The sequence below is a fragment of the Tachypleus tridentatus genome, chromosome 9, assembly GCF_004210375.1.
Source record: "Tachypleus tridentatus isolate NWPU-2018 chromosome 9, ASM421037v1, whole genome shotgun sequence".
Classification (NCBI taxonomy): Eukaryota; Metazoa; Arthropoda; class Merostomata; order Xiphosura; family Limulidae; genus Tachypleus; species Tachypleus tridentatus.
In genome coordinates this window covers 163,837,362-163,862,404 of record NC_134833.1, presented here as the reverse complement: position 1 = coordinate 163,862,404, position 25,043 = coordinate 163,837,362, and the positions used below count along the sequence as shown (strand labels likewise).

General features: G+C 31.3%; 1 protein-coding gene across 1 annotated transcript in view; it reads right to left on the bottom strand.

Annotated features, from left to right (window-relative positions):
• The window catches only part of LOC143227557 (ATP-dependent RNA helicase TDRD9-like), a 104,644-nt gene that overhangs the window by 24,424 nt on the left and 55,177 nt on the right, over nt 1–25,043 (bottom strand). The window contains exons 8-12 of the mRNA XM_076458989.1: nt 11,622–11,780; nt 10,510–10,613; nt 6,908–6,966; nt 5,745–5,802; nt 2,765–2,849 (exon numbers count right to left, since the gene is read on the bottom strand). Coding sequence (XP_076315104.1) covers nt 2,765–2,849; nt 5,745–5,802; nt 6,908–6,966; nt 10,510–10,613; nt 11,622–11,780 — 465 coding nt within the window. The remainder of the gene's footprint in view (nt 1–2,764; nt 2,850–5,744; nt 5,803–6,907; nt 6,967–10,509; nt 10,614–11,621; nt 11,781–25,043) is intronic.

Here is a 25,043-nt window from a genome sequence, read left to right as displayed (position 1 = left end):
AAATACAGAATAATAACATACACAAACCAATGCCATGTAACTGTCATAATTTATCTACAAAATCCTTAAAATGATTCTATAACTTTCTCACCCTGAGCATTATGTTAGAAACTGAAGAAACCACAGCCAATATTATGTACTGAAAACACAGCATTTAATGGATTAAAGCTGTCTTTCTGTTCCAAAAACACAGCATTTAATGGATTAAAGCTGTCTTTCTGTTCCAAAAACACAGCATTTAATGGATTAAAGCTGTCTTTCTGTACTGAAAACACAGCATTTAATGGATTAAAGCTGTCTTTCTGTACTGAAAACACAGCATTTAATGGATTAAAGCTGTCTTTCTGTTCCAAAAACACAGCATTTAATAGATTAAAGCTGTCTTTCTGTTCCAAAAACACAGCATTTAATGGATTAAAGCTGTCTTTCTGTTCCAAAAACACAGCATTTAATGGATTAAAGCTGTCTTTCTGTTCCAAAAACACAGCATTTAATGGATTAAAGCTGTCTTTCTGTTCCAAAAACACAGCATTTAATGGATTAAAGCTGTCTTTCTGTTCCAAAAACACGCCATTTAATGGATTAAAGCTGTCTTTCTGTTCCAAAAACACGCCATTTAATGGATTAAAGCTGTCTTTCTGTTCCAAAAACACGCCATTTAATGGATTAAAGCTGTCTTTCTGTACTGAAAACACAGCATTTAATGGATTAAAGGTGTCTTTCTGTTCTGAAAACACAACATTTAATGGATTAAAGGTGTCTTTCTGTTCTGAAAACACAACATTTAATGGATTAAAGGTGTCTTTCTGTTCCAAAAACACACCATTTAATGGATTAAAGCTGTCTTTCTGTACTGAAAACACAGCATTTAATGGATTAAAGCTGTTTTTCTGTACTGAAAACACAGCATTTAATGGATTAAAGGTGTCTTTCTGTTCTGAAAACACAACATTTAATGGATTAAAGGTGTCTTTCTGTTCCAAAAACACACCATTTAATGGATTAAAGCTGTCTTTCTGTACTGAAAACACAGCATTTAATGGATTAAAGCTGTTTTTCTGTACTGAAAACACAGCATTTAATGGATTAAAACTGTCTCACTATTAGTTAGAAATGACTTATCAAAAGAAAGGCAGAGCAAATTACTGACAATTTATAAAAAAGAAAAGTTGACAGGTGGGTCAATCAAATGGGTTTGATTATCTAGTTTATGTCTTTTTAAACAAACAAGGTTATAAAAATTAGACTTTGCCTCAATCTTATCTATGTTACAATGAGCAATTAACATTAAACTTCATGCTTCAGAGACCTGTATTAAATAAACTAGAAAATGGGTAAGACCTAGGAAACAAAGTTTTGATCCTGAAACAAAGAAAGAGTGAAGAATTATTCAAGTATTTCATTTTTAAAACTACGAATGAATATAATATTAAAATTTGATTTATTAGCCACACTGTGATGCCAACATTACCAATATATATTGATAATAAAGTAGTGTGATTTAATTTTGAACCTAACTCTGTAAAAGATAAAGACGTGCACACTTTGACAAGTGGATTAATATTTTATCTGTACACAAGCACCACCTAAGTTAGTTCACAAAGAATTCATATCATTTACAGTTCTTGGTCGGTCACAATGTCAAGTTTTTGGTTTGTAAATGAAACATTAGTTAACCCTAAAACAACAGATTTGTGAAATATTTATAATACATTTCACACAAATATTATAATAATTTATAGATTTGATAAAATAATAATTATTAAACAAAATCACATAATTGCACCTCTATTACAAACAAGTATTATATAGATGATGTATTAATGAGATGAAAGAAAACAATGCACATCCAAGTAAGCAAAATTTTTTTGCCTTATCTATTTACCATAAAAAAAAAAACATTGGCTTATATGTTCATTCAAACAGTTTTGTGCCAAACTCCTTCAAACATAACCTTGTTCAATAGCTTCTAACCATTGCCTATCTGTTCTCACTACTTCTGTCTTTAATCAAAATTTTCTAAAATTTATAAGATATTACAAAGTTGTCTCCCAGTTTCTTACAACTTTATCATATGAACATTAAAAAACAAAAACAGAACCTATCCTCAAAATATCCACTAATTTTTATCACTCCTTTCATAGCCAAACAAAAGTTTTAAACTGAAATTGAAAAAAATAATCAAAACATACAAATTACAAATTAAACTATGTTTAGTAAATACATCAACATGTTGAATTAAAAATATGTTTAAAACCAAAGACATTCTATGTAGTTGTGAGTCATATATGTGTACTTAAACGCATAGGAATTTTGGCTAGAAACAGATGTAAGCTAACTAATCCACGTCTTAAATCTGACTACACAGTCATAATAACATCCACCCAAACTTCTAGAAAACTTTGAAATTCTTGACTTCAGAACCATAGATTACAAAAACTCTTTATTAAAGAAAGTCTTTCCACTTTTAATGATCACCCAACACTAAATAATATCACCTTTACTCTTAATGTAATCAATTCTGGATCCTCATAGCATATTATTATTGAATGTTATTATTTTAAACATACTGTGTTTATATTTAAGCCTTTCTTTGTAATGGTCTCTCTTAAAAATGTTATTTACTAAACATGTATCCCACACATTTTACTATATATTACATTATATTGTTACCTATTTAAATTTGTACCTCCTAAACTTCCACTTAGATATGAATAATAATTTCCATGATATTTTCTACTCTACACATTTTAAATGCACGCACCTTTCGGTAGCCCTTCTGGGGAGGTCGAAATACTTGTGTTTGTTCGTCCACAGTTACTGAGGAATGTAGAGGAAGAATCCACCATCTAGTTAAAGAAAAACTTTGAAGGTATTATTCTCATCATAAGAACATCAATCTTTCAATATATGAGGAAATAATAACAATAAAAAAATTAAAATATACTTCACTTTGTTGTTAAACCACAATTCACTAGCAGAAATTCACACCAAGGACATGTAAGAAACAAAAACAGTTTACATGTGGCATATTTCTAAAAGTACAGTCTATATATACATACAAAACAGTTTACATGTGGCATATTTCTAAAAAGTACAGTCTATATATACATACATGTGGCATGTTTCTAAAAACAGTTTACATGTGGCATGTTTCTAAAAGTACAGTCTATATATACATACAAAAAGTTTACAGTTTACATGTAGCATGTTTCTAAAAGTACAGTCTATATATACATACAAAAACAGTTTACATGTGGCATGTTTCTAAAAGTACATGTTTCATGTAAAAGTACAGTCTATATATATATACAAAAAAAAAAAGTACAGTTTACATGTGACATGTTTCATGTTTATACATAAAAACAGTACATGTCTAAAACAGTATATACATACAAAACAGTTTACATGTGGCATGTTTCTAAAGTACATGTCTAAATATACATACAAAACAGTTTAGTTTACATGTGGCATATTTCTAAAAGTACAGTCATATATACATAAAAACAGTTTACATGTGACATGTTTCTAAAAGTACAGTCTAAATATACATACAAAAACAGTTTACATGTGGCATGTTTCTAAAAGTACAGTCTAAATATACATACAAAAACAGTTTACATGTGGCATGTTTCTAAAAGTACAGTCTAAATATACATACAAAAAACAGTTTACATGTGGCATGTTTCTAAAAAGTACAGTCTAAATATACATACAAAACAGTTTACATGTGGCATGTTTCTAAAAGTACAGTCTATATACACATACAAAAACAGTTTACATGTGGCATGTTTCTAAAAGTACAGTCTATATATACATACAAAAAATAGTTTAAAAATATTCATAGAGAAAGAAGAGTTAGTATTTGGGGTCAGAATTTCAACATAAAGAAAATAATAAATACACTGTTATATGAAGAATAGATGCTCTGTTTAGTTTATCATAATGATAAGAACATACTGTAATGCTCTGTTTAGTTTATCATAATGATAACAACATACTGTAATGCTCTGTTTAGTTTATCATAATGATAACAACATACTGTAATGCTCTGTTTAGTTTATCATAATGATAACAACATACTGTAATGATCTGTTTAATTTTATCATAATAATAATATACCATAATGATCTGTTTAGTTTTATTATAATAATAAGAACATTATATTGTAATGATTTGTTTAGTTTTATCATGATAATAAGGACATTATATTGTAATGATTTGTTTAGTTTTATCATGATAATAAGAACATTATATTGTAATGATTTGTTTAGTTTTATCACAATAATAATATTATACTGTAATGCTCTGTTTAGATTTATCACAATAATAAGAATATTATACTGTAATGATCTGTTTAGTTTTATCACAATTATAAGAACATTATACTGTAATGATATGTTTAGTTTTATCACAATAATGAGAACATTATACTGTAAGATGTTTAGTTTTATCATAATAAGAAGAACATTATACCGTAATAATCTGTTTAGCTTTTTATCATAATAATAATAATAATATACCATAATGATCTGTTTAGTTTTATTATAATAATAAAAACATTATACCTTAATGATCTGTTTAGTTTTATCATGATAATAAAAACATTATATTTTAATGATTTGTTTAGTTTTATCATGATAATAAAAACATCACGAGGGCTGTTCAAAAAATACGCGGACTGTTTGAATTGCGCGGCTCCAGTTAGTTCCAGGGGAATCCGCTTGGTGTCGCTAGGTTTGCACAGATCAGCTGATTACGACGCCATTTCCCGATTGCAGATATCTTCATTTGTGTATTAGCTACGCGGTTTTAAGTGAAGTGCGATTTTTTCGTTTGGCGGATTTCAGAATGAATGACCTGAAGGAGCAACGACTTGCTGTGAAATTTTGTGTTAAACTTGGAAAATCTGCAACTGAAACTTTTGCTATGCTTAACACGGCTTACGGTGATGTTGCTATAAAGCGTACGGCATGTTTCAAGTGGCATGAACGTTTTAAGGATGGTCGACAGTCCATTGAAGATGATGAGCGTCCTGGGCGTCCTTCCACGCAACTGACGACCCACACGTCGACAAAATCAACACCCTGGTGCAAGCAAATCGACGTCTGACAGTCAGGGAGCTTGCTGAAGAGTGTGGGATATCAGTTGGATCTTGTTACGAGATTTTCACCGAAAAATTGAAGATGCACCTCGTTGCTGCGAAATTCAGCCCTCAGAACTCGCGAGTTTTTGGCTAAACACTCGATCACTGTTCTTCCCCACCCCCCCTACTAACCTGACCTTGCTCCTTGCAACTTTTCTTGTTTCCCAAACTCAAAAGACCCTTGAAAGGAAGAAGATTTGAGATGATTCCCGAGATTAAAACAAATGCGACGAAGGAGCTGGAGGACATTACAAAAGAAGCGTACCAGGACTGTTTCAACAAGTGGAAACACCGTTGGGATAGGTGTGTACGTTGGGAAGAGAGTACTTTGAAGGGGTCCCAGACCTGTAACTTCTAAATAAGGTACATTTTGTTTTATGACGTCAGTTCGCGTATTTTTTGAACAGACCTCGTATATTGTAATGATTTGTTTAGTTTTATCATGAAAATAAGAACATTATATTGTAATGATTTGTTTAGTTTTATCATAATAATAAGAACATTATACTGTAATAATCTGTTTAGTTTTATCATAATAATAACATCATACTGTAATGATCTATTTAGTTTTATCATAATAATAATAACATGCTCCTACTTTCTAGCATGCATTTCTTCCCTCAGTTTTTCTTCCATCTCACCAATTTCGAAGTAACCTTAATAAAGAAACGATTAAATTGTAATCTACAAAACAGTAAACTTTAACCACTAATTGTTTTATATCTATTGCCTACTTTATAGATGTTCATTTCACCACCATAAAACTTAATTAAAATTCTACATATATTTGTTTTCCCTCACTATAAACCTTGGTTTTTCAATCAAAATCTGTCTTTCACTGAGAAAAAAAGGTTAATAGAGCACACTTAAAAAACAAGTTGCATCAAACCTAGCTCATGAGTTATTTATATTATTCAATATGGTCTGACAAACTTACAGGTTGGGGAAGAAATAACATTACCTTCAAAAACAATGCTCATACAGCAAAACTACTAAAGAACAGCAAAAGGACAGGAAGTCAAAAAGAGAGCAAGGCGATCAAGAAGAAGGCAGGAAGAGAGCAAGGCGATCAAGAAGAAGGCAGGAAGAGAACAAGGCGATCAAGAAGAAGGCAGGAAGAGAACAAGACGTCAAGAAGAAGGCAGGAAGAGAACAAGACGTCAAGAAGAAGGCAGGAAGGGAACAAGACGTCAAGAAGAAGGCAGGATGTAGACAAAACATCATGAAGAAGAAAAACAACATTTTCCACAAAAAAAAATATCCAAAGTAAAACGTGTAGCACAACAGCAAAAATAAAACGCTATCTGATAGGGATGCCTAATCCTTGCTGTTACCAATAAAGTGTGTCTAATCCACGCTGTTACCCAGTAAGAATAACTATCCTACTCTGTTACCTGATAAGTGCATCTAACCCATTCTATAATCCAGTAGGAGTGTATAATTCATAATGTTACATGCTAACATCTGTTACACTCCAGTATCTCATAAGAACATCTAGTACCCATTAAAATATGTAATCCACACTGATACCCACTAAAAATATGTACACCAGACTATTACTGATCACCTGACACAAATTAAAAGAAACTTTAAACCTCGAATTCCCAATATTGAACAATGTCCATTTTTTTAAAATTTATTTTATGATAAAAATCAATAGCATGACAAGAATATTTGACCAATGCAGTATCCTAATAAAAAACATTTAAACAACACAGTATCCTAATAGGAAGCATTTAACTAACACAGAAATAGAATTACCTGGTAGAAAAATAAGGACTGCTCCTCTTCTAAAAGGTAGACCTCCATCTTGAACAGCTCTAAACAGAAAATACAATAAGAATACCTTAACCAGTGTGAAACATAAGTGAACTAAATATCTGTATGTTTCTCAAACTTCTAATAAATAACATTTAAACTTTTGTAATTAGTACCATACAAAAATTGTATCTGCTATAGGTATTAGTAAACCAACATAACAGCTGTCATAGTTATTAGTAAAAGGATGTTATATCTGTCATAGACATTAATAAACTGACATAAAACCTGCCCTATATATCAATAAACTAACGTAAATCCTGTCATTGGTATTAGTAAACCGACATAACACACAGATATTAGTAAACCAATATAACTACAAGAGCATGTATATTCAACATTAACATGGGTTTTATGATAGCCCACATATAACTACAACATTTACAGTCAACACTAACATGAGTTTAATAATAACCCACATATAACTACAACATTTACAGTCAACACTAACATGAGTTTAATAATAACCCACATATAACTACAAAATTTACAGTAAACACTAAAATGGGTTTAATGATAACCCACATATAACTACAACATTTATAGTCAACACTAACATGGGTTTAATGATAACCCATTTATAACTAACATTTACAGTCAACACTAACACGGGTTTAATGATAACCCACATATAACTACAACATTTAGTCAACACTAACACAGGTTTAATGATAACCCACATATAACTACAAAATTTACAGTCAACACTAACATGGGTTTAATGATAGCCCACATATAACTAACATTTACAGTCAACACTAACATGGGTTTAATGATAACCCACATGTAACTACAACATTTATAGTCAACACTAACATGGGTTTAATGATATCCCACATCTAACTACAACATTTATAGTCAACACTAACATGGGTTTAATGATAACCCACATATAACTACAACATTTACAGTCAACACTAACATGGGTTTAATGATAACCCACATATAACTACAACATTTATAGTCAACACTAATATGGGTTTAATGATAACCCACATATAACTACAACATTTACAGTCAACACTAACACAGGTTCAATGATAACCCACATATAACTACAACATTTACAGTCAACACTAACACAGATTTAATGATAACCCACATATAACTACAACATTTAGTCAACACTAACACAGGTTTAATGATAACCCACATATAACTACAACATTTAGTCAACACTAACACAGGTTTAATGATAACCCACATATAACTACAAAATTTACAGTCAACACTAACATGGGTTTAATGATAACCCACATATAACTAACATTTACAGTCAACACTAACATGGGTTTAATGATAACCCACATATAACTACAAAATTTACAGTCAACACTAACATGGGTTTAATGATAACCCACATGTAACTACAACATTTATAGTCAACACTAACATGGGTTTAATGATAACCCACATCTAACTACAACATTTATAGTCAACACTAACATGGGTTTAATGATAACCCACATATAACTACAACATTTACAGTCAACACTAACATGGGTTTAATGATAACCCACATATAACTAACATTTACAGTCAACACTAACATGGGTTTAATGATAACCCACATATAACTACAACATTTACAGTCAACACTAACATGGGTTTAATGATAACCCACATATAACTACAACATTTACAGTCAACACTAACACAGGTTTAATGATAACCCACATATAACTACAACATTTAGTCAACACTAACACAGGTTTAATGATAACCCACATATAACTACAACATTTAGTCAACACTAACACAGGTTTAATGATAACCCACATATAACTACAAAATTTACAGTCAACACTAACATGGGTTTAATGATAACCCACATATAACTAACATTTACAGTCAACACTAACATGGGTTTAATGATAACCCACATATAACTACAAAATTTACAGTCAACACTAACATGAGTTTAATGATAACCCACATATAACTAACATTTACAGTCAACACTAACATGGGTTTAATGATAACCCACATATAACTACAAAATTTACAGTCAACACTAACATGGGTTTAATGATAACCCACATATAACTACAACATTTACAGTCAACACTAACACAGGTTTAATGATAACCCACATATAACTACAACATTTAGTCAACACTAACACAGGTTTAATGATAACCCACATATAACTACAAAATTTACAGTCAACACTAACATGGGTTTAATGATAACCCACATATAACTAACATTTACAGTCAACACTAACATGGGTTTAATGATAACCCACATGTAACTACAACATTTATAGTCAACGCTAACATGGGTTTAATGATATCCCACATATAACTACAACATTTATAGTCAACACTAACATGGGTTTAATGATAACCCACATATAACTACAACATTTATAGTCAACACTAACATGGGTTTAATGAAAACCCACATATAACTACAACATTTATAATCAACACTAATATGGGTTTAATGATAACCCACATATAACTAACATTTACAGTCAACACTAACATGGGTTTAATGATAACCCACATATAACTACAACATTTAGTCAACACTAACACAGGTTTAATGATAACACACATATAACTACAAAATTTACAGTCAACACTAACATGGGTTTAATGATAACCCACATATAACTAACATTTACAGTCAACACTAACATGGGTTTAATGATAACCCACATATAACTACAAAATTTACAGTCAACACTAACATGGGTTTAATGATAACCCACATATAACTAACATTTACAGTCAACACTAACATGGGTTTAATGATAACCCACATATAACTACATCATTTACAGTAAACACTAACACAGGTTTAATGATAACCCACATATAACTACAACATTTAGTCAACACTAACACAGGTTTAATGATAACCCACATATAACTACAAAATTTACAGTCAACACTAACATGGGTTTAATGATAACCCACATATAACTAACATTTACAGTCAACACTAACATGGGTTTAATGATAACCCACATGTAACTACAACATTTACAGTCAACGCTAACATGGGTTTAATGATATCCCACATATAACTACAACATTTATAGTCAACACTAACATGGGTTTAATGATAACCCACATATAACTACAACATTTATAGTCAACACTAACATGGGTTTAATGATAACCCACATATAACTACAACATTTATAGTCAACACTAACATGGGTTTAATGATAACCCACATATAATAACTACAACATATATAGTCAACACTAACATGGGTTTAATGATATCCCACATATAACTACAACATTTATAGTCAACACTAACATGGGTTTAATGATAACCCACATATAACTACAACATTTATAGTCAACACTAACATGGGTTTAATGATAACCCACATATAACTACAACATTTATAGTCAACACTAACATGGGTTTAATGATAACCCACATATAACTACAACATTTATAGTCAACACTAACATGGGTTTAATGATAACCCACATATAACTACAACATTTATAGTCAACACTAACATGGGTTTAATGATAACCCACATATAACTACAACATGGGTTTAATGATAACCTACTGCTGCTCCTGTGCCTCTATTCGATCAAATGCCCTTATCAACTGAAATACAATATGATAACTCTCTTCTGGGATTAAAGGGTTAGATGGGTCAAGTTTTGGAACCTGTACAAGACCAAAATATAAATTTATCATTATCTGATGGATAAACCCATTTAATTAGAACTTTATATGTCTTAAAAAAGAAATCAGTGATTTCACCAAAAGTAAAACAATTTATATCAAACTTATATCAGTAGTTACTAACTGTAGTATATTCATATTTCACAAAAAAAAATTGGAAAATGTTCTCATATTCGAAAAGATGATTATTTCTTGGAAGTTCTGCATGAGAATAGTGTTCAGATTGTACTGATACAAACTGTAATGTTTTAAGTTGTATTCTTTTATCAAAAAATATGTTCCATTCTGAGTAATATACTTACAAATTACATTAATAATGACATAATCAAACCCTCACCTGCAGTCCTAGTGAAAGTTATTATTATAATACTTCTATTTTAAATTGTGTTCTGTTATATAAAGAAATGGTTGTTACACATACTGTAGTTATATTTATTATTGTCTGAATCTTGAATATCCACAAATGTGAATTTTTTGTATGGATTTTTGTTTGTGGTGCCATACTGTATTTATTATTTCCTTCACACAGATAGATACATATATACAGACTAGGTAACATTATAGTAAAATGATGAAAGTAATGAAAACTTAAAATCAAACTTCACTTCATAGTTTTGGAATTTATTTAATTGGTATTCAGAAGAACAGTCAAACATCACATAACATACAAACACATGTACATTATTTTAACTTGTTTATAATTATGTGCAAATTAAATATTAAGTTTCTGTCTTGTACAGCAAAAGAACACCACATAAAGTGCAAGATTAACCAATTTTCTAACAGCAGGAAAAGCATAAATAACATTAAATCAACAACTTTCAAATTTAGTGAAAACATTTAAAATAAATTTAATCACAAACAAATGATATCCTCAGATTTTAAAAATGATGTTTAACTTACAGTACCAAGAGTCCTCACAGTTTGTCAAGATAGAATTTAATCACAGACAATGATATCCTCAGATTTTAAAAATGATGTTTAACTTACAGTACCAAGAGTCCTCAATTCGTCAAGATAGAATTCTGTGACAGCTTTCAATTTCCCAGGAACTGTAAAAACAGGAGCAGGTTCCAACTTTCCACAAACAAGAATTGAGAAGTAACTAGCAAACATGTCAGTATCAAAGGTGGCTGACATAAGAATTACCTGCACAAGTACAAATACAATGGTATACAAGGACTTACAAAAGAAAAAAAATACATCTATACAGACTTACAAATTAACTACAATAAGAAAATTTAAAATACTATCACAAGATTTAACTGAAGTAATACAAAAACCTAGTATGGTGACTTACAATGATCAAGAATAAAACTTAACACAAAGTTCAGGAACAACAGAGGACCTACTGGTCCATTTACACTGTTTAGACTAAACTAAAACTATTAAATAAACAAATAAATTCAAAGCCAGCTCTTATCATTCAAACATTTATCAAGCTCTCTCTTAAAGTTGCTTAAATTTATTGTACCAACAACACCTAAAGTTAACTCATTTTAGAGGTCAGCCACTTTGTTAAAAAAAATAACTGTCTCAGCTGAAGATGACTCCTACCTTGCTAAAATATATACTTATGTTCCCATAGTCCTACTATTTTCACTGTTGAGAGTGAAAAAACATGATGCATCAACACCATCAATTTCCTTTACAACCTTAAACACCTTATTCAGATCCCCCCCCCCACAATTCTTTCTTTTTTCAAGAGAAAACCAAAAGATTTTAGTCTCTCCCCACATGACAACTTCTCACCTTTCCTGTAACTTTTTCTGAACTATTTCCAACAATTCAATGCCTTTCTTAAAATAAGGAGCCCAAAACTGAACAAATTCTCCAAATATGACCTAACCAGGACCTCTTCTCTTTAGACTTATATTCAGTATTTCTGTAAATACAACCTAAAATCTTCTTTGCCCTACCACAAGTAACAGCACACTGCTTGGATAGCTATACAGACTGATCAACCATTACATCAAGATCTCTTTCTTTTGTTAAGGTTATTTTCATCCAAATTATACTTATCTAATCAAGGTGTAAAAAAATGTGAAACCAAAAAAGGATTCAGCATGTGACTTAAAGGAATGAAATGAAACTTGGTGGTTAAACTTGCAATAATTTTACATCAATATTGATTTATTAAGAAGAGAAGCTGCATTTTTATTACATGTTGGACCAGATGCTGGGTACAATAAAATATGGAGACTAGCTAATTAATGAATGAATATTTGTGTATAAGTGTACTTACCAGTTTTAATTTCATTTATGTACTCATCCTTTCTTTGGCAATACCTTCGTTTTCACACCTCATATGTTTCCAATTACATACTAACAAACTACAGCAAATAAAAAGTGACACTCAACAGTAACCCACTTAACTGTTTGGATCACAATGCTATTATTAGGTAAATACCTTTACTTTACAAAACCAACCAGATTCTTTAATATATACAGTGGTATTTCTTTGTCTCTAAAACAGTGCTTAGAGCTTCCTTTATAGTAATTCAACAGAATTTAGATTAACCATTTCTTGTCGTCACACCCCACGTAAACAGTACATCAATATCATGCGTCACTGCTTACACTAACTGCTTGAGGCTTTAAGCTAATGTCACACTATCATCGAGCTAAACTCTCTTTAATTAGGAGAACGTTTCATAACATTTAGCAAACTGTGCTTAAAAGTTGACAACGAATAACTATCCACCCATGTGACTGTTTTGAAATCCTGAGGAAGAAACTGCTAACCAAGTTGGCTTGACCTGGCCAGTACTAATGTGCACATGCTTACACTGTGAAGTTTTGTTGTACTAAATCAGCTGTTATTTACCACAATCACACAAAAAAGTCTATTGTTAACCTTAAGTGAAGCTGTAGTTAAAAATCAAAGACTGATAACTCATGAGACTGTTTGTGCAGGCATGTGCAAAAAGTGTCAAATTGGTGTAATTTTTGTTGAATAATTTTGTATGTAGCTTATATTTACCTCAAATATTATTCATAATTGTAGATTAAAAAGACTTAAGTGTACAAAATTTGAAAAACAAAATTCCATAAAAATGTGATTTTCTATCCAATAAAGTTTCTGTACATTTGGTGAAAATAAAAAAAGGAAGACACTCAATCAAAATTGAAAATATTATTGAAAATGTTATTGAAAATATTATATCTCAAGTAATTGTACAGATTGCCTTGAAATTTGGTTTGTGAAGTCCACTGAAAATATTTGATAGTTTGGATTACCACAGTGCAAGCTATAGAAGGTGGACAACTGCTAAACTATTATTCCTGTTAATAACACAGGGAGGTTCCTGCAGGTCATTTTTTGGGCTACAAAACACAGTGTTTGTCGTGACAATCCAAGTTACAACACGTGTATTATTTTACATTATAATTAAAACCAATACAACATATTTACCCAACTCACCAAATGACCTGAATCATTTTGTAAATCACCAAAACCTTAATATGATCTGCAAATTTAAATAATTTATTGACCATTTCTTCATTTAAATCACTGATGTAAATAAAAAATCAAAGGTCCTAAGACTGAACCCTGAGGTACCCACTTATGACATTAATCCAGTTTGATTGAACTCTATTCTTCCATCCAGCCACTCTTCTATCCAATTAGCTAACTTATCACCCATGTAGATAATTTTTACAAGCTCTTTACATGGCACTTTATCAAGTGCTTCCGAAAAATCCAGATACCCCAAATCAACACTGTTACTCTCATCTAAGCACAGAACTCACTATTAAAACACACAATTGATATGTGACATGACCCACACACCACATTTTTAAAGGACATCACTGGCTACAGTTACATCTTAAACATGAATTACTCAGCATGCAATATAAAGGAAACCAGTGTGGATGGACACATCTTGAATGTAACCCACTTGTCATATTATATAAAGGAAATTAGGGGAAATATACTCTTTAAACATGATTCACTCACTGATTATAAGAAAGAAAGATCTGAACATAGACATGCACATCAACATAAACTAGTACTATTGTTAAAATTCTTACATGTACAAAATTTAGAACCATCAGAAGGGCATCTAAGTAATTATTGTTAGTCTGAAAAAAATACCAAATTTATATATAACCATAATAGTCTTATTTGTTGGTTAAACTGTGTTATACCAAAGTGGATGCTTTCTGATCCAAAGAAAAACTGTTGTATTGAATTAGAAAAAATTTTTTACATTTTCCTACACATTTTAAAAACAACTTCAAGACTGAAATGTATTCAACAAAAAAGCTTTTATAATTTAACTAAGATGAAAGCCCATCAAAAACCACTGATAACTGATTAACAAAAATTATATAATTTAACTAAAATTTGTTTGCACTTTCAAAATACACCTACTTATTACATCTGTCTCAAAGTAATTTTCTAATTACCACATTTTTAGTAAAACCTACATAGAAATATTAAATGTTATCATGAACAAAAGTGCCTTAAATAACATTCTTTTCACTATATTCTTTTCAGGTCAGGGAATAGAAAAGATAGTGCAGACATTACGACAGAAATTTTCAACTCTTTCAACTGCATAAAGAGTAAAAGATACTTTGTACTAATAAATGTTTGTTTTTTTATATTTTTAGGCCAAGTAGTGATACATGTGTTAAATTACCAAAGGAATATTTATTATATAACCTTTATTCACCACTAAAAACTTTTCAAACACTCACTCTATAATGCTAGTAACAGATACGTTTTTTAGTCTAAGCATTTGATCTAATGTTTTAACATAAAGTAAGACTTATTTTAAAATTTTATTTTACTTTTGGCAACAACTCATTGTCACAAAATTTCTGAATTTATTAAACTTCTTTGCTGTTAGATCACAAATTTTATCAAAAAATAAAAAATATAAAAGAAATCATTCTAACAAATCAACATGAATATTTAGTATTCAATATAAACACCATGGTTGGCTTAAGAACAATCAGGTGACAGTTTTATATGTATACTGTTGAGGATTACCAAAAAAGGAGTGTTCTTAACACAGTGACAAAGGAAATAAGCCATTTACAGTTTGAGTTTTACACAGAAACAAAAAAATTAATAAATTTTAAATTTCAACTGATTTCAGTGTGTTTGAAATGAAATTATTACTGGATGTTCATCTTTTTATCAACATAACACGACAGATACAGCAAAAAAGTCCAAATAGTCTCTAGTAAAATATATTTATATTTTCCTTGTAACTTCAAGCATACTTTTACCCACTTTTCAGCTTACGTGAGCTATACACGACTGATTTAAACACTTAAAGACTGTTTTTACTTAATCATTGTTTCTTCACCTCAGTTTTCAGTGTTTGATAAGCCATACACTACTGATCTAAACAGACAACTAAACCTATACATAACTGATTTAAACACTTACTGACTGTTTTTACTTAATCATTGTTTCTTCACCTCAGGTTTCAGTGTTTGATAAGCCATACACTACTGACCTAAACAGGTAACTACTCCTATACACGACTGATTTAAACACTTACTGACTGTTTATACTTAATCATTGTTTCTTCACCTCAGTTTTCAGTGTTTGATAAGCCATACACTACTGACCTAAACAGACAACTAAACCTACACACAACTGATTTAAACACTTACTGACTGTTTTTACTTAATCATTGTTTCTTCACCTCAGTTTTCAGTGTTTGATAAGCCATACACTACTGACCTAAACAAGTAACTACTCCTATACACGACTGATTTAAACACTTACTGACTGTTTTTACTTAATCATTGTTTCTTCACCTCAGTTTTCAGTGTTTGATAAGCCATACACTACTGACCTAAACAGACAACTAAACCTATACACAACTGATTTAAACACTTACTGACTGTTTTTATAATTCATTGTTTCTCCACCTCAGTTTTCAGTGTTTGATAAGCCATACACTACTAACATAAAGAGGTAACTACTCCTATACACAACTGATTTAAACACTAACTCACTGTTTTTACTTGATCATTGTTTCTCCACCTCAGTTTCAGTGTTTCATAAGCCATACACTACTGATCTAAACAGGTAACTACTCCTATACACAACTGATTTAAACAATTACTGACTGTTTTTACTTCATTGTTTCTTCACTTGAGTTTTCAGTGTTTGATATGCCATACACTACTGACCTAAACAGGTAACTACTCCTATACACAACTGATTTAAACACTAACTGACTGTTTTTACTTAATCATTGTTTCTTCACCTCAGTTTTCAGTGTTTGATAAGCCATACACTACTGATTTAAACAGACAACTAAACTTATACACAACTGATTTAAACACTAACTCACTGTTTTTACTTGATCATTGTTTCTCCACCTCAGTTTCAGTGTTTGATAAGCCATACACTACTGATCTAAACAGGTAACTACTCCTATACACAACTGATTTAAACAATTACTGACTGTTTTTACTTAATCATTATTTCTCCACCTCATTCTCAGTGTTAGATAAGCCATACACTACTGATTTAAACAGACAACTAAACTTATACACAACTGATTTAAACAATTACTGACTGTTTTTACTTAATCATTGTTTCTTCACCTCAGTTTTCAGTGTTTGATAAGCCATACACTACTGATTTAAACAGACAACTACTCTTATACACAACTGATTTAAACACTAACTGACTGTTTTTACTTAATCATTGTTTCTTCACCTCAGTTTTCAGTGTTTGATAAGCCATACACTACTGATCTAAACAGACAACTAAACCTATACACAACTGATTTAAACACTTACTGACTGTTTTTACTTCATTGTTTCTTCACTTCAGTTTTCAGTGTTTGATATGCCATACACTACTGACCTAAACAGGTAACTAAACCTATACACAACTGATTTAAACACTTACTGACTGTTTTTACTTGATCATTGTTTCTCCACCTCAATTTCAGTGTTTGATCAGCCATACACTACTGATCTAAACAGACAACGAAACCTATACACAACTGATTTAAACACTTACTGACTGTTTTTACTTAATCATTGTTTCTTCACCTCAGTTTTCAGTGTTTGATAAGCCATACACTACTGACCTAAAGAGGTAACTACTCCTATACACGACTGATTTAAACACTTACTGACTGTTTTTACTTAATCATTGTTTCTTCACCTCAGTTTTCAGTGTTTGATAAGCCATACACTACTGACCTAAAGAGGCGACTACTCCTATACACAACTGATTTAAACACTTACTGACTGTTTTTACTTAATCATTGTTTCTTCATCTCAGTTTTCAGTGTTTGATAAGCCATACACTACTGACCTAAACAGGTAACGAAACCTATACACAACTGATTTAAACACTTACTGACTTTTTTTACTTAATCATTGTTTCTTCACCTCAGTTTTCAGTGTTTGATAAGCCATACACTACTGACCTAAACAGGTAACTACTCCTATACGCAACTGATTTAAACACTTACTGACTGTTTTTACTTCATTGTTTCTTCACTTCACTTTTCAGTGTTTTATATGCCATACACTACTGACCTAAACAGACAATGAAACCTATACACAACTGATTTAAACACTTACTGACTGTTTTCACTTAATCATTGTTTCTTCATCTCAGTTTTCAGTGTTTGATAAGCCATACACTACTGACCTAAACAGGTAACTAAACATATATGCAACTGATTTAAACACTTACTGACTGTTTTTACTTCATTGTTTCTTCACTTCAGTTTTCAGTGTTTGATAAGCCATACACTACTGATCTAAACAGACAACTAAACCTATACACAACTGATCTAAACACTTACTGACTGTTTTTACTTAATCATTGTTTCTTCATCTCAGTTTTCAGTGTTTGATAAGCCATACACTACTGATCTAAACAGACAACTAAACCTATACACAACTGATTTAAACACTTACTGACTGTTTTCACTTAATCATTGTTTCTTCATCTCAGTTTTCAGTGTTTGATAAGCGATACACTACTGACCTAAACAGGTAACTAAACCTATATGCAACTGATTTAAACACTTACTGACTGTTTTACTTCATTGTTTCTTCACTTCAGTTTTCAGTGTTTGATAAGCCATACACTACTGATCTAAACAGACAACTAAACCTATACACAACTGATTTAAACACTTACTGACTGTTTTCACTTAATCATTGTTTCTTCATCTCAGTTTTCAGTGTTTGATAAGCGATACACTACTGACCTAAACAGGTAACTAAACCTATATGCAACTGATTTAAACACTTACTGACTGTTTTTACTTCATTGTTTCTTCACTTCAGTTTTCAGTGTTTGAAAAGCCATACAGTACTGATCTAAACAGACAACTAAACCTATACACAACTGATCTAAACACTTACTGACTGTTTTTACTTAATCATTGTTTTTTCATCTCAGTTTTCAGTGTTTGATAAGCCATACACTACTGACCTAAACAGGTAACTAAACCTATACACAACTGATTTAAACACTTACTGACTGTTTTTACTTAATCATTGTTTCTTCACCTCAGTTTTCAGTGTTTGATAAGCCATACACTACTGACCTAAACAGGTAACTAAACCTATACACAACTGATTTAAACACTTACTGACTGTTTTCACTTAATCATTGTTTCTTCATCTCAGTTTTCAGTGTTTGATATGCCATACACTAATGACCTAAACAGGTAACTAAACCTATACGCAACAGATTTAAACACTTACTGACTGTTTTTACTTCATTGTTTCTTCACTTCAGTTTTCAGTGTTTGATATGCCATACACTACTGACCTAAACAGGTAACTAAACCTATACACAACTGATTTAAACACTTACTGACTGTTTTTACTTAATCATTGTTTCTTCACCTCAGTTTTCAGTGTTTGATAAGCCATACACTACTGATCTAAACAGACAACTAAACCTATACACAACTGATTTAAACACTTACTGACTTTTTTTACTTAATCATTGTTTCTTCACCTCAGTTTTCAGTGATTGATAAGCCATACACTACTGATCTAAACAGACAAATAAACCTATACACAACTGATTTAAACACTTACTGACTGTTTTTACTTCATTGTTTCTTCACTTCACTTTTCAGTGTTTGATATGCCATACACTACTGACCTAAACAGACAACTAAACCTATACACAACTGATTTAAACATTTACTGACTGTTTTAAGTTAATTATTGTTTCTTCACCTCAGTTTTCAGTGTTTGATAAGCCATACACTACTGATCTAAACAGACAACTAAACCTATACACAACTGATTTAAACACTTACTGAATGTTTTTACTTAATCATTGTTTCTTCACCTCAGTTTTCAGTGTTTGATAAGCCATACACTACTGATCTAAACAGACAACTAAACCTATACACAACTGATTTAAACACTTACTGACTGTTTTCACTTCATCATCGTTTCTTCATCTCAGTTTTCAGTGTTTGATAAGCCATACACTACTGACCTAAACAGGTAACTAAACCTATACACAACTGATTTAAACACTTACTGACTGTTTTTACTTCATTGTTTCTTCACTTCAGTTTTCAGTGTTTGATATGCCATACACTACTGACCTAAACAGGTAACTAAACCTATACACAACTGATTTAAACACTCACTGACTGTTTTTACTTGATCATTGTTTCTCCACCTCAGTTTCAGTGTTTGATAACCCATACACTACTGATCTAAACAGGTAACTACTCCTATACACAACTGATTTAAACACTTACTGACTGTTTTTACTTAATCATTGTTTCTCCACCTCATTTTCAGTGTTTGATAAGCCACAGACTACTGATCTAAACAGACAACTAAACTGATACACAACTGATTTAAACACTTACTGACTGTTTTTACTTAATCATTGTTTCTTCACCTCAGTTTTCAGTGTTTGATAAGCCATACACTACTGACCTAAACAGGTAACTAAATGTATACACAACTGATTTAAACACTTACTGACTGTTTTTACTTCATTGTTTCTTCACTTCAGTTTTCAGTGTTTCATATACCATACACTACTGACCTAAACAGGTAACTAAACCTATACACAACTGATTTAAACACTTACTGACTGTTTTTACTTAATCATTGTTTCTTCATCGCAGTTTTCAGTGTTTGATAAGCCATACACTACTGACCTAAACAGGTAACTAAACCTATACACAACTGATTTAAACACTTACTGACTGTTTTTACTTCATTGTTTCTTCACTTCAGTTTTCAGTGTTTGATATGCCATACACTACTGACCTAAACAGGTAACTAAACCTATACACAACTTAATTAAACACTTACTGACTGTTTTTACTTGATCATTGTTTCTCCACCTCAATTTCAGTGTTTCATAAGCCATACACTACTGACCTAAAGAGGTAACTACTCCTATACACAACTGATTTAAACACTTACTGACTGTTTTTACTTAATCATTGTTTCTTCACCTCAGTTTTCAGTGTTTGATATGCCATACACTACTGACCTAAACAGACAACTAAACCTATACACAACTGATTTAAACACTTACTGACTGTTTTTAGTTAATTATTGTTTCTTCACCTCAGTTTTCAGTGTTTGATAAGCCATACACTACTGACCTAAAGAGGTAACTATTCCTATACACAACTGATTTAAACATTTTCTGACTTTTTTTACTTAATCATTGTTTCTTCACCTCACTTTTCAGTGTTTGATAAGCCATACACTACTGATCTAAACAGACAACTAAACCTATACACAACTGATTTAAACACTTACTGACTGTTTTTACTTAATCATTGTTTCTTCATCTCAGTTTTCAGTGTTTGATAAGCCATACACTACTGACCTAAACAGGTAACTAAACCTATACACAACTGATTTAAACACTTACTCACTGTTTTTACTTAATCATTGTTTCTTCACCTCAGTTTTCAGTGTTTGATAAGCCATACACTACTGACCTAAACAGGTAACTACTCCTATACGCAACTGATTTAAACACTTACTGACTGTTTTTACTTCATTGTTTCTTCACTTCAGTTTTCAGTGTTTGATAAGCCATACACTACTGATCTAAACAGACAATGAAACCTATACACAACTGATTTAAACACTTACTGACTGTTTTTACTTAATCATTGTTTCTTCACCTCAGTTTTCAGTGTTTGATAAGCCATACACTACTGACCTAAAGAGGTAACTATTCCTATACACAACTGATTTAAACATTTACTGACTTTTTTTACATAATCATTGTTTCTTCACCTCAGTTTTCAGTGTTTGATAAGCCATACACTACTGATCTAAACAGACAACTAAACCTATACACAACTGATTTAAACACTTACTGACTGTTTTTACTTAATCATTGTTTTTTCATTTCAGTTTTCAGTGTTTGACAAGCCATACACTACTGACCTAAACAGGTAACGAAACCTATACACAACTGATTTAAACACTTACTGACTGTTTTTACTTCATTGCTTCTTCACTTCAGTTTTCAATGTTTGATATGCCATACACTACTGATCTAAACAGACAACTAAACCTATACGCAACTGATTTAAACACTTACTGAGTGTTTTTACTTAATCATTGTTTCTTCACCTCAGTTTTCAGTGTTTGATAAGCCATACACTACTGACCTAAAGAGGTAACTACTCCTATACACGACTGATTTTAACACTTACTGACTGTTTTTACTTAATCATTGTTTCTTCACCTCAGTTTTCAGTGTTTGATAAGCCATACACTACTGACCTGAAGAGGTAACTCTTCCTATACACAACTGATTTAAACACTTACTGACTGTTTTTACTTAATCATTGTTTCTTCACCTCAGTTTTCAGTGCTTGATAAGCCATACACTACTGATCTAAACAGACAACTAAACATATACACAACTGATTTAAACACTTACTGACTGTTTTTGCTTAATCATTGTTTCTTCACCTCAGTTTTCAGTGTTTGATAAGCCATACACTACTGACCTAAACAGGTAACTAAACGTATACACAACTGATTTAAACATTTACTGACTTTTTTTACTTAATCATTGTTTCTTCACCTCAGTTTTCAGTGTTTGATAAGCCATACACTAATGACCTAAACAGGTAACTAAACCTATACGCAACTGATTTAAACACTTACTGACTGTTTTTACTTCATTGTTTCTTCACTTCAGTTTTCAGTGTTTGATATGCCATACACTACTGATCTAAACAGACAAATAAACCTATACACAACTGATTTAAACACTTACTGACTGTTTTTACTTCATTGTTTCTTCACTTCACTTTTCAGTGTTTGATATGCCATACACTACTGACCTAAACAGACAATGAAACCTATACACAACTGATTTAAACACTTACTGACTGTTTTTACTTAATCATTGTTTCTTCATCTCAGTTTTCAGTGTTTGATAAGCCATACACTACTGATCTAAACAGACAACTAAACCTATACACAACTGATTTAAACACTTACTGACTGTTCTCACTTAATCATTGTTTCTTCATCTCAGTTTTCAGTGTTTGATAAGCGATACACTACTGACCTAAACAGGTAACTAAACCTATATGCAACGGATTGAAACACTTACTGACTGTTTTTACTTCATTGTTTCTTCACTTCAGTTTTCAGTGTTTAAAAAGCCATACACTACTGACCTAAACAGGTAACTAAACCTATACACAACTGATTTAAACACTTACGGACTGTTTTTACTTAATCATTGTTTCTTCACCTCAGTTTTCAGTGTTTGATAAGCCATACACTACTGACCTAAACAGGTAACTAAACCTATACACAACGGATTTAAACACTTACTGACTGTTTTCACTTAATCATTGTTTCTTCATCTCAGTTTTCAGTGTTTGATAAGCCATATACTACTGACCCAAACAGGTAACTAAACCTATATGCAACTGATTTAAACACTTACTGACTGTTTTTACTTCATTGTTTCTTCACTTCAGTTTTCAGTGTTTGATAAGCCATACACTACTGGCCTAAACAGGTAACTAAACCTATACACAACTGATTTAAACACTTACTGACTGTTTTCACTTAATCATTGTTTCTTCATCTCAGTTTTCAGTGTTTGATATGCCATACACTAATGACCTAAACAGGTAACTAAACCTAAACGCAAGTGATTTAAACACTTACTGACTGTTTTTACTTCATTGTTTCTTCACTTCAGTTTTCAGTGTTTGATATGCCATACACTACTGACCTAAACAGGTAACTAAACCTATACACAACTGATTTAAACACTTACTGACTTTTTTTACTTAATCATTGTTTCTTCACCTCAGTTTTCAGTGTTTCATAAGCCATACACTACTGATCTAAACAGAGAAATAAACCTATACACAACTGATTTAAACACTTACTGACTGTTTTCACTTCATTGTTTCTTCATCTCAGTTTTCAGTGTTTGATATGCCATACACTAATGACCTAAACAGGTAACTAAACCTAAACGCAAGTGATTTAAACACTTACTGACTGTTTTTACTTCATTGTTTCTTCACTTCAGTTTTCAGTGTTTGATATGCCATACACTACTGACCTAAACAGGTAACTAAACCTATACACAACTGATTTAAACACTTACTGACTTTTTTTACTTAATCATTGTTTCTTCACCTCAGTTTTCAGTGTTTCATAAGCCATACACTACTGATCTAAACAGAGAAATAAACCTATACACAACTGATTTAAACACTTACTGACTGTTTTTACTTCATTGTTTCTTCACTTCACTTTTCAGTGTTTGATATGCCATACACTACTGACCTAAACAAATAACTAAACCTATACACAACTGATTTAAACACTTACTGACTTTTTTTACTTAATCATTGTTTCTTCACCTCAGTTTTCAGTGTTTGATAAGCCATACACTACTGATCTAAACAGACAAATAAACCTATATACAACTGATCTAAACACTTACTGACTGTTTTTACTTAATCATTGTTTCTTCATCTCAGTTTTCAGTGATTGATATGCCATACACTACTGACCTAAACAGACAATGAAACCTATACACAACTGATTTAAACACTTACTGACTGTTTTTACTTAATCATTGTTTCTTCACCTCAGTTTTCAGTGTTTGATAAGCCATACACTACTGATCTAAACAGACAACTAAACCTATACACAACTGATTTAAACACTTACTGACTGTTTTTACTTAATCATTGTTTCTTCATCTCAGTTTTCAGTGTTTGATAAGCCATACACTACTGATCTAAACAGACAACTAAACCTATACACAACTGATTTAAACACTTACTGACTGTTTTCACTTAATCATTGTTTCTTCATCTCAGTTTTCAGTGTTTGATAAGCCATACACTACTGACCTAAACAGGTAACTAAACCTATATGCAACTGATTTAA